Source organism: Engystomops pustulosus, chromosome 11 (genome assembly GCF_040894005.1).
Source record: "Engystomops pustulosus chromosome 11, aEngPut4.maternal, whole genome shotgun sequence".
NCBI classification, from domain to species: domain Eukaryota; kingdom Metazoa; phylum Chordata; class Amphibia; order Anura; family Leptodactylidae; genus Engystomops; species Engystomops pustulosus.
In genome coordinates, this window is record NC_092421.1 from 1,029,973 (window position 1) to 1,042,497 (window position 12,525).

Below are 12,525 nucleotides of genomic sequence, written 5' to 3' on the forward strand. Positions count from 1 at the left end.
ACCACCAGCCTGAGCCGCTGATACAAGGCAGGATGGATCCATGACACCAGCACCACCAGCCTGAGCCGCTGATACAAGGCAGGATGGATCCGTGACACCACCACCACCAGCCTGAGCCGCTGATACAAGGCAGGATGGATCCATGACACCACCACCACCAGCCTGACCCGCTGATACAAGGCAGGATGGATCCATGACACCAGCACCACCAGCCTGAGCCGCTGATACAAGGCAGGATGGATCCATGACACCAGCACCACAGCCTGAGCCGCTGATACAAGGCAGGATGGATCCATGACACCACCACCACCAGCCTGACCCGCTGTTACAAGGCAGGATGGATCCATGACACCAGCACCACCAGCCTGAGCCGCTGATACAAGGCAGGATGGATCCATGACACCACCACCACCAGCCTGACCCGCTGATACAAGGCAGGATGGATCCATGACACCAGCAGCACCAGCCTGAGCCACTGATACAAGGCAGGATGGATCCATGACACCACCACCACCAGCCTGAGCCGCTGATACAAGGCAGGATGGATCCATGACACCAGCACCACCAGCCTGACCCGCTGATACAAGGCAGGATGGATCCATGACACCAGCAGCACCAGCCTGAGCCGCTGATACAAGGCAGGATGGATCCATGACACCACCACCACCAGCCTGAGCCGCTGATACAAGGCAGGATGGATCCATGACACCACCACCAGCCTGAGCCGCTGATACGAGGCAGGATGGATCCATGACACCACCACCACCAGCCTGAGCCGCTGATACGAGGCAGGATGGATCCATGACACCACCACCACCAGCCTGAGCCGCTGATACAAGGCAGGATGGATCCATGACACCAGCACCACCAGCCTGAGCTGCTGATACAAGGCAGGATGGATCCATGACACCACCACCACCAGCCTGAGCCGCTGATACAAGGCAGGATGGATCCATGACACCAGCACCACCAGCCTGACCCGCTGATACAAGGCAGGATGGATCCATGACACCCCCACCACCAGCCTGAGCCGCTGATACAAGGCAGGATGGATCCATGACACCCCCACCACCAGCCTGAGCCGCTGATACAAGGCAGGATGGATCCATGACACCACCACCACCAGCCTGACCCGCTGATACAAGGCAGGATGGATCCATGACACCACCACCACCAGCCTGAGCCGCTGATACAAGGCAGGATGGATCCATGACACCAGCACCACCAGCCTGAGCCGCTGATACAAGGCAGGATGGATCCATGACACCACCAGCACCAGCCTGACCCGCTGATACAAGGCAGGATGGATCCATGACACCACCACCACCAGCCTGAGCCGCTGATACAAGGCAGGATGGATCCATGACACCACCACCACCAGCCTGACCCGCTGATACAAGGCAGGATGGATCCATGACACCACCACCACCAGCCTGAGCCGCTGATACAAGGCAGGATGGATCCATGACACCAGCACCACCAGCCTGAGCCGCTGATACAAGGCAGGATGGATCCATGACACCACCACCACCAGCCTGACCCGCTGATACAAGGCAGGATGGATCCATGACACCACCACCACCAGCCTGAGCCGCTGATACAAGGCAGGATGGATCCATGACACCACCACCACCAGCCTGACCCGCTGATACAAGGCAGGATGGGTCCATGACACCACCACCACCAGCCTGAGCCGCTGATACAAGGCAGGATGGATCCATGACACCAGCACCACCAGCCTGAGCCGCTGATACAAGGCAGGATGGATCCATGACACCACCAGCACCAGCCTGACCCGCTGATACAAGGCAGGATGGATCCATGACACCACCACCACCAGCCTGAGCCGCTGATACAAGGCAGGATGGATCCATGACACCACCACCACCAGCCTGACCCGCTGATACAAGGCAGGATGGATCCATGACACCACCACCACCAGCCTGAGCCGCTGATACAAGGCAGGATGGATCCATGACACCCCCACCACCAGCCTGAGCCGCTGATACAAGGCAGGATGGATCCATGACACCACCACCACCAGCCTGAGCCGCTGATACAAGGCAGGATGGATCCATGACACCACCACCACCAGCCTGAGCCGCTGATACAAGGCAGGATGGATCCATGACACCAGCACCACCAGCCTGAGCCGCTGATACAAGGCAGGATGGATCCATGACACCACCACCACCAGCCTGACCCGCTGATACAAGGCAGGATGGATCCATGACACCACCAGCACCACCAGCCTGAGCCGCTGATACAAGGCAGGATGGATCCATGACACCACCACCACCAGCCTGAGCCGCTGATACAAGGCAGGATGGATCCATGACACCCCCACCACCAGCCTGAGCCGCTGATACAAGGCAGGATGGATCCATGACACCACCACCACCAGCCTGACCCGCTGATACAAGGCAGGATGGATCCATGACACCAGCACCACCAGCCTGAGCCGCTGATACAAGGCAGGATGGATCCATGACACCAGCACCACCAGCCTGAGCCGCTGATACAAGGCAGGATGGATCCATGACACCAGCACCACCAGCCTGACCCGCTGATACAAGGCAGGATGGATCCATGACACCACCACCACCAGCCTGAGCCGCTTATACAAGGCAGGATGGATCCATGACACCACCACCACCAGCCTGACCCGCTGATACAAGGCAGGATGGATCCATGACACCACCACCACCAGCCTGACCCGCTGATACAAGGCAGGATGGATCCATGACACCACCACCACCAGCCTGAGCCGCTGATACAAGGCAGGATGGATCCATGACACCACCACCACCAGCCTGACCCGCTGATACAAGGCAGGATGGATCCATGACACCACCACCACCAGCCTGACCCGCTGATACAAGGCAGGATGGATCCATGACACCACCACCACCAGCCTGAGCCGCTGATACAAGGCAGGATGGATCCATGACACCAGCACCACCAGCCTGAGCCGCTGATACAAGGCAGGATGGATCCATGACACCAGCACCACCAGCCTGAGCCGCTGATACAAGGCAGGATGGATCCATGACACCCCCACCACCAGCCTGACCCGCTGATACAAGGCAGGATGGATCCATGACACCACCACCACCAGCCTGAGCCGCTGATACAAGGCAGGATGGATCCATGACACCACCACCACCAGCCTGACCCGCTGATACAAGGCAGGATGGATCCATGACACCACCACCACCAGCCTGAGCCGCTGATACAAGGCAGGATGGATCCATGACACCACCACCACCAGCCTGACCCGCTGATACAAGGCAGGATGAATCCATGCTTTCATGTTGTTGACGCCAAATTCTGACCCTACCATCCGAATGTCGCAGCAGAAATCGAGACTCATCAGACCAGGCAACGTTTTTCCAATCTTCTACTGTCCAATTTCGATGAGCTTGTGCAAATTGTAGCCTCAGTTTCCTGTTCTTAGCTGAAAGGAGTGGCACCCGGTGTGGTCTTCTGCTGCTGTAGCCCATCTGCCTCAGAGTTGGACGTACTGTGCGTTCAGAGATGCTCTTCTGCCTACCTTGGGTGTAACGGGGGGCGATTTGAGTCACTGTTGCCTTTCTATCAGCTCGAACCAGTCTGCCCATTCTCCTCTGACCTCTGGCATCAACAAGGCATTTCCGCCCACAGAACTGCCGCTCACTGGATGTTTTTTCTTTTTCGGACCATTCTCTGTAAACCCTAGAGATGGTTGTGTGTGAAAATCCCAGTAGATCAGCAGTTTCTGAAATACTCAGACCAGCCCTTCTGGCACCAACAACCATGCCACGTTCACAGGCCACAAATCACCTTTCTTCCCCATACTGAGGCTCGAGAGAACTGCCGGAGATTGTCTGACCATGTCTACATGCCTAAATGCACTGCCGCCATGTGATTGTCTGATTAGAAATTAAGTGTTAACGAGCAGTTGGACAGGTGGACCTAATAAAGTGGCCGGTGAGTGTATGTACCTGGACTTTTGCCTTGTGTGAGAGCTTCAGGCTTTGCCTACTCACACGCGGCTGGTGTCTACACATATAAATAACTTCCGGTCCATCCTCGTGGCATCATCCACTGTGCCTCTTTCTCTCACTGACAGTCACAGGAAGGGGCGGGGAAAGATGAGCCATAATCTCCTGCTGCAGCTCCTCCTATTCATTCATGCTCAGACATGTAAAGAAGAATCCACAGAGAGTTTGCAGACAGCACTAAAGTAATTATCAGGACTGCTGTATCACTTGATGAATATTCAGGGATTATTATTAAGACAGTAACGGCACATGTGCAACTTATGTAAAAGAGTGGCCAACCCCTTTAACAATGATTGTACTTATTTTTCACTGACTTTTGCCTCTCAATCCTTTGTAGATGAACCATTTTCCTCAGGGAAAGTTGCCCTCTATGTTCTTGCCCTGCGATCCTCCTGTGCAAACCCAACTGACCTTGTTCATCTTCTGGGAACCAAGACTCAGGAAGAGCTGAACAATATAGGTAAGTCTCCCAATCTACAGATGTGATGTGTAATGTGAGGTGTGTGATGTGTAATGTGTGTAGTGTGTGATATGTGTGATGTGTAATATGTGTGATGTGTAGTGTGTGATATGTGTGATGTGTAATATGTGTGATGTGTAATGTGAGGTGTGTGATGTGTAATGTGTGTAGTGTGTGATATGTGTGATGTGTAATATGTGTGATGTGTAATATGTGTGATGTGTAATATGTGTGATGTGTAATATGTGTGATGTGTAATATGTGTGATGTGTAATATGTGTGATGTGTAATATGTGTCATGTGTAATATGTGTCATGTGTAATATGTGTCATGTGTAATGTCATAAAGGCAGCCTCACCACTCTCCTACCTACTACTGCAGACATTGCCAGATCATGCTTGACAAAGGTCGTGATGACCGAAACGTTGTATATTACCTCTGATCTGTATAGAATTATATAACTTTTGTTCAATTTCTACAGTGAAGGCTCCACTGTGTGAATTATACGTTGAAAACGCTAAAAATAAAAAAATTAAAGAAAACCAGTTTGGTGTGTGCCATGTTCTCTGTGTGGATTATGGATGGACTGAGAATCCTACATTGAGCACCACCCATACATGGTGTGCGGTCACTACTGTTTCTACGTGTAATGTATAATGTGTGATGTGTCTTCACCAGAGGTCACAGGGGGCAGAGGGGTCCGTCTGTAACTAGGGGTCGTCTGTAAGTCAGGTGTCCTAAAGTAGGGAAATCTATGGACTGGTTATTGTCCTCCTTTGTCTCATGTAAAAAGAAATCTGTTTAGGAAATATATTTGTCGTATTTCGATTGAAAGGGGAAGGGGGGGGGGTAATAACTCTCTAAAATACAGAGTAACTAGAACTATATTGTTACGTATCAGCCACGGGAAGGAGTTTAAACTCGTCTTATTATGTGCAGCTCTCCCTTCCCCCCTGCTCTGAGTGACTGCTGTAGGATTCAACTAAAACATTCCGACAGCTTTTACATAGAGCAGGGGGGAGGGGCCTCGAAACAGCTCAATGTAGAGAACTAAGAGCACATTAGTGTGAGAACAAAGCTACAATCCCACATACACAAGGCTAGGACTACACAGCTCTCCAGGGCCGATTCCTACAGGCCGTCTACCACCAGGACTGATCCTTCTGCCCCCTGGTTTTTAGGGTTAGGGCTGCGGAGTCTGGAGCCACTAAAACTCATTTGTGTAATTAGCATAAAGCTTTAAAAAAAACAAAAAACAAGGGCATAAGAAAGTAATAAAATCTCCTGCCAGAGGGACACACACCAGGATGTCAGTGCTTGGTTTACAGTCCTTCATCCTGGTGGTAGATGTTTTTTGCGCTTTCTCTATGTAAGTTGGCACATCCTGTGATTTCTATGTTCCGTTATTCCAGAAAGCAGCGGCTCCCCCCTCACGAGCTGGTACCAGGTCGGCCTTGATGTCCTGGCGCTGTGTGTGATGTCCCGATCTTCAGCCATTCCGGCAGCAGAGGCTTTGGCGAGGTCTGTCCCCCCGAGCCTCTCTGGGCACCCGTATTCTGTAGGTGAGTCCTGATGATTTCTGTAACACATGGGGCTCATTCATCACGACCTCTGTGCCATGGCGCTAGCGCTTGCGATTATTTGCCCCAATCCGCCACTTTGACGCCAGTGGGGGGTGAAGGTAAGCGGGCAGTCGCGGGGCGTTACTATCCCTGCACTGGCGCTCTCGCTGCCGCCGCCGTCATTTCACATGTCCGTTTATTTCTACGCTGCGCACCCTCCTGCCTCGATACATACAGAGACAGAGGCTGCGAATGTGCAGCGGCGGGGGAATCATACGTTGGCGCACGATGATAAATGACCCCCAATGTTTCTATTGATGGCTTTATGTATAACAACAAATCCGCTTTTAGTAAGAACCAATGTGAACGACAACCTGCGTATTGTACATGAGCAGTGCCCGCCGTGTACAAGACATTCCTGGTTAAAGGGGCACAAAGATAAAAAAGGGGATGAGACAATAATCTCCTCAACTAAGACTGATTTACTATTTATTAGTCCTCACTCCAAGGAATAAAGACACAGGATGAAGAAAAGAGCCAATGGGAATCATTTACTTACCCGTCCACTGAAAGTGCATTGTCCGTGTATAATGCGCTGTGCGGGGAGTCACCAAGATCCTGCACCTGATATCCTGCATGTGTCGCTTCCCCTCTCAGGTCCCTGGAGTTCACCTTCTTCTTCCTGGTGCATGAAAGTGCATTGTCCGTGTATAATGCGCTGTGCGGGGAGACACTAAGATCCTGCACCCGATATCCTGCATGTGTCACTTCCCCGCTCAGGTCCCTGGAGTTCACCTTCTTCTTCCTGGTGCATGTAAGTGCATTGTCCGTGTATAATGCGCTGTGCAGGGAGTCACTAAGATCCTGCACCTGATATCCTGCATGTGTCGCTTCCCCGCTCAGGTCCCTGGAGTTCACCTTCTTCTTCCTGGTGTATGTAAGTGCATTGTCCGTGTATAATGCGCTGTGCGGGGAGTCACTAAGATCTTGCGCCCGATATCCTGCATGTGTCGCTTCCCCGCTCAGGTCCCTGGAGTTCACCTTCTTCTTCCTGGTGCATGTAAGTGCATTGTCCGTGTATAATGTGCTGTGCGGGGAGTCACTAAGATCCTGCGCCCGATATCCTCCATGTGTCACTTCCCCGCTCAGGTCCCCGGAGTTCACCTTCTTCTTCCTGGTGCATGTAAGTGCATTGTCCGTGTATAATGCGTCGTGCGGGGAGTCACTAAGATCCTGCGCCCGATATCCTACATGTGTCGCTTCCCCGCTCAGGTCCCTGGAGTTCACCTTCTTCTTCCTGGTGCATGTAAGTGCATTGTCCGTGTATAATGCGCTGTGCGGGGAGTCACTAAGATCCTGCGCCCGATATCCTGCATATGTCGCTTCCCCGCTCAGGTCCCTGGAGTTCTTCTTCTTCCTGGTGCATGTAAGTGCATTGTCCGTGTATAATGCGCTGTGCGGGGAGTCGCTAAGATCCTGCATCTGATATCCTGCATGTGTCGCTTCCCCGCTCAGGTCCCCGGAGTTCACCTTCTTCTTCCTGGTGCATGTAAGTGCATTGTACGTGTATAATGCGCTGTGTGGGGAGTCACTAAGATCCTGCGCCCGATATCCTGCATGTGTCACTTCCCCGCTCAGGTCCCCGGAGTTCACCTTCTTCTTCCTGGTGCATGTAAGTGCATTGTCCGTGTATAATGCGCTGTGCGGGGAGTCACTAAGATCCTGTGCCCGATATCCTGCATGTGTCACTTCCCCGCTCAGGTCCCCGGAGTTCACCTTCTTCTTCCTGGTGCATGTAAGTGCATTGTCCGTGTATAATGCGCTGTGCGGGGAGTCACTAACATCCTGCACCCAATATCCTGCATGTGTCACTTCCCCGCTCAGGTCCCCGGAGTTCACCTTCTTCTTCCTGGTGCATGTAAGTGCATTGTCTGTGTATAATGCGCTGTGTGAGGAGTCACTAAGATCCTGCGCCCGATATCCTGCATGTGTCACTTCCCTGCTCAGGTCCTTGGAGTTCCCCTTCTTCTTCCTGGTGCATGTAAGTGCATTGTCCGTGTATAATGCGCTGTGCGGGGAGTCACTAAGATCCTGCGCCCGATATCCTGCATGTGTCGCTTCCCCGCTCAGGTCCCCGGAGTTCACCTTCTTCTTCCTGGTGCATGTAAGTGCATTGTCCGTGTATAATGCGCTGTGCGGTGAGTCACTAAGATCCTGCGCCCGATATCCTGCATGTGTCGCTTCCCCGCTCAGGTCCCTGGAGTTCACCTTCTTCTTCCTGGTGCATGTAAGTGCATTGTTCGTGTATAATGCGCTGTGCGGGGAGTCACTAAGATCCTGCGCCCGATATCCTGCATGTGTCACTTCCCCGCTCAGGTCCCCGGAGTTCACCTTCTTCTTCCTGGTGCATGTAAGTGCATTGTCCGTGTATAATGCGCTGTGCGGTGAGTCACTAAGATCCTGCGCCCGATATCCTGCATGTGTCGCTTCCCCGCTCAGGTCCCTGGAGTTCACCTTCTTCTTCCTGGTGCATGTAAGTGCATTGTCCGTGTATAATGCGCTGTGCGGTGAGTCACTAAGATCCTGCGCCCGATATCCTGCATGTGTCACTTCCCCGCTCAGGTCCCCGGAGTTCACCTTCTTCTTCCTGGTGCATGTAAGTGCATTGTCCGTGTATAATGCGCTGTGCGGTGAGTCACTAAGATCCTGCCCCCGATATCCTGCATGTGTCACTTCCCCGCTCAGGTCCCCGGAGTTCACCTTCTTCTTCCTGGTGCATGTAAGTGCATTGTCCGTGTATAATGCGCTGTGCGGGGAGTCACTAAGATCCTGCGCCCGATATCCTGCATGTGTCGCTTCCCCGCTCAGGTCCCTGGAGTTCACCTTCTTCTTCCTGGTGCATGTAAGTGCATTGTCCGTGTATAATGCGCTGTGCGGTGAGTCACTAAGATCCTGCGCCCGATATCCTGCATGTGTCACTTCCCCGCTCAGGTCCCCGGAGTTCACCTTCTTCTTCCTGGTGCATGTAAGTGCATTGTCTGTGTATAATGTGCTGTGCGGTGAGTCACTAAGATCCTGCGCCCGATATCCTGCATGTGTCACTTCCCCGCTCAGGTCCCCGGAGTTCACCTTCTTCTTCCTGGTGCATGTAAGTGCATTGTCTGTGTATAATGCGCTGTGCGGTGAGTCACTAAGATCCTGCGCCCGATATCCTGCATGTGTCGCTTCCCCGCTCAGGTCCCTGGAGTTCACCTTCTTCTTCCTGGTGCATGTAAGTGCATTGTCCGTGTATAATGCGCTGTGCGGGGAGTCACTAAGATCCTGCGCCCGATATCCTGCATGTGTCACTTCCCCGCTCAGGTCCCCGGAGTTCACCTTCTTCTTCCTGGTGCATGTAAGTGCATTGTCCGTGTATAATGCGCTGTGCGGTGAGTCACTAAGATCCTGCGCCCGATATCCTGCATGTGTCGCTTCCCCGCTCAGGTCCCTGGAGTTCACCTTCTTCTTCCTGGTGCATGTAAGTGCATTGTCCGTGTATAATGCGCTGTGCGGTGAGTCACTAAGATCCTGCGCCCGATATCCTGCATGTGTCACTTCCCCGCTCAGGTCCCCGGAGTTCACCTTCTTCTTCCTGGTGCATGTAAGTGCATTGTCTGTGTATAATGCGCTGTGCGGTAAGTCACTAAGATCCTGCACCCGATATCCTGCATGTGTCACTTCCCCGCTCAGGTCCCCGGAGTTCACCTTCTTCTTCCTGGTGCATGTAAGTGCTTGCGCTATCAACACAATATGAAAGTTAAAACTTGCGTTCAGTCCAAATCAGTTGGATCGTCCGGCTGCTTTAAAAAAAGGGTCATTTGCGCCAAAATCCCAGAAATCCCGGCGCAGACACTTCTTAAATACCTGTGCAAGCCGTGTAATCCCCAAAAAAGTTGCACAGTTTGATGAAAGTGCAGCGTGACCCTTAGTAAATGAGCCCCATTTTACTTCATTAAGAAAAGCTCCTTCTTTTGTAAAGAAACAAACTGCAAACCTCTCCTCTTCTGTTTGTTACACAGCTGTGTTCACCCTTTCTGCTCTCTCCATGGCTTTAGTGTGCTATGTTTAGTATGTATTTTGGTAGATAAAGTTGAAGTGAAGCAGTTAATCCTCCCTTCTCAGAGCTGTGTATACAAACACAGGGAGATTAGATGTGAGCTCCATAGACACACAATGTACAGGCTGGAATATGCATCTTCATGGGAGGGAGGAACATGAGTTTTTTACAAACTAAGCAGAATTTTATAATGAAGTATACCGTATATACTCATGTATAAGCCAAGTATAAACCTCACCTTGGCTTATACACGAGCAAATTAAAAAAACAAACTTATGTACTCACCCTTCGGCGGCCGCCGATGACATCATAGTACGTGCCGGCCGGGAGATGACCGAAGACAGAAGAGGAGCCGTGCCAACATCCAGGCCAGGCTGGGCTGGCTGTATACTACAGGGGGCAGGCTGGGCTGGCTGTATACTACAGGGGACAGGCTATATACTACAGGGTGCTGGCTGGCTGTATACTACAGGGGACAGGCTATATACTACATGGGGCCGGCTGGCTGTATACTACAGGGGACAGGCTATATACTACATGGGGCTGGCTGGCTGTATACTACAGGGGACAGGCTATATACTACATGGGGCTGGCTGGCTGTATACTACAGGGGACAGGCTATATACTACATGGGGCTGGCTGTATACTACAGGGGGCAAGCTGGGCTGGCTGTATACTACATGGGGCTGGCTGTATACTACATGGGACTTCCTGTATACTACATGGGGCTGGCTGGCTGTATACTACAGGGGGCTGGCTGGCTGTATAATACAGGGGGCAGGCTGGGCTGTCTGTATAATACAGGGGGCAGGCTGGGCTGGCTGTATAATACAGGGGGCAGGCTGGGCTGGCTGTATAATACAGGGGGCAGGCTGGGCTGGCTGTATAATACAGGGGGCAGGCTGGGCTGTATACTACAGGGGGCTGCCAGGCTATATACTACTGGGGGCTGCTAGGCTGTATACTACTGTGGGCTGGTTGGCTATATACTACTCGGGGCTGGTTGGCAATATACTACTGGGGGTTGGCTATATACTACTGGGGGCTGTCTGTCTGTATACTACAGGGGCTGGCTGGCTATATACTGGGGGGGGGGCTTTGACCAATGCATTTCGGACCCTCGGCTTCATAGTATCATAGTATAGTATATAAGGCTGGAAGGAGACGCAAGTCCATCAAGTCCAACCTTCAAGAATTAAATAAATGTTTTATCCCCATAACCCGTGATATTTTTTCTCTCCAGAAAGGCATCCAGGCCTCTCTTGAACATGTACATAGAGTCGGCCATAACAACCTCCTGCGGCAGAGCGTTCCATAGTCTCACTGCTCTTACAGTAAAGAACCTTTGTCTATGGTGATGGTAGAACCGCCTCTCCTCTAGGCGTAGAGGATGCCCCCTGTCTATGGTGATGGTAGAACCTCCTCTCCTCTAGGTGTAGAGGATGCCCCCTGTCTATGGTGATGGTAGAACCTCCTCTCCTCTAGGTGTAGAGGATGCCCCCTGTCTATGGTGATGGTAGAACCTCCTCTCCTCTAGGTGTAGAGGATGCCCCCTGTCTATGGTGATGGTAGAACCTCCTCTCCTCTAGGTGTAGAGGATGCCCCCTGTCCATGGTGATGGTAGAACCTCCTCTCCTCTAGGTGTAGAGGATGCCCCCTGTCTATGGTGATGGTAGAATCGCCTCTCCTCTAGGCGTAGAGGATGTCCCCTTGTCCTGGTCACAGGCCTAGGTATAAAAAGATCTTTGGAGAGATCCTTGTACTGTCCGTTCAGGTATTTGTACATTGTAATGAGGTCTCCCCTCAGTCGTCTTTTTTCTAAACTGAATAATCCCAAATTTTGTAATCTGTCAGTGTATTCTAGTCCCCCCATTCCCCTAATAATCCTGGTTGCTCTCCTCTGCACCCGTTCCAGCTCTATTATATCCTTTTTATACACTGGTGCCCAAAACTGTACACAATATTCCATGTGTGGTCTGACCAGGGATTTGTATAAGGGCAAAACTATGTCTTTATCATGAGAATCTATTCCTCTCTTGATACATCCCATTATTTTATTTGCTTTAGCAGCAGCCGCCTGGCTCTGGTCACTAAAATTAAGTTTACCATCCACCAATACGCCCAAGTCCTTTTCAGCTTCAGTTTTACTAAGTAATTGACCGTTTAGAACATAATTATACTTTTTGTTTCCATGGCCCAAGTGCATAACTTTACATTTATCTACATTAAACCTCATCAACCATTTCTCTGCCCATCCCTCAAGCTTCCACAAATCCCTCTGTAATGCTAAACTATCGACCTCAGTATTTATTACTTTACACAGCTTAGTATCATCTGCAAATATTGAAACTTGACTGTGTAAAC

At 51.6% G+C, this 12,525-nt stretch overlaps 1 protein-coding gene across 1 annotated transcript in view; it reads left to right on the forward strand.

Annotated features, from left to right (window-relative positions):
• Positions 1–12,525, forward strand: part of LOC140106313 (cobalamin binding intrinsic factor-like) — a 54,946-nt gene that overhangs the window by 10,722 nt on the left and 31,699 nt on the right. Inside the window, exons 3-4 of the mRNA XM_072130701.1 lie at positions 4,381–4,503; positions 5,916–6,065. Of these exons, the coding sequence (XP_071986802.1) occupies positions 4,381–4,503; positions 5,916–6,065 (273 nt within the window). The remainder of the gene's footprint in view (positions 1–4,380; positions 4,504–5,915; positions 6,066–12,525) is intronic.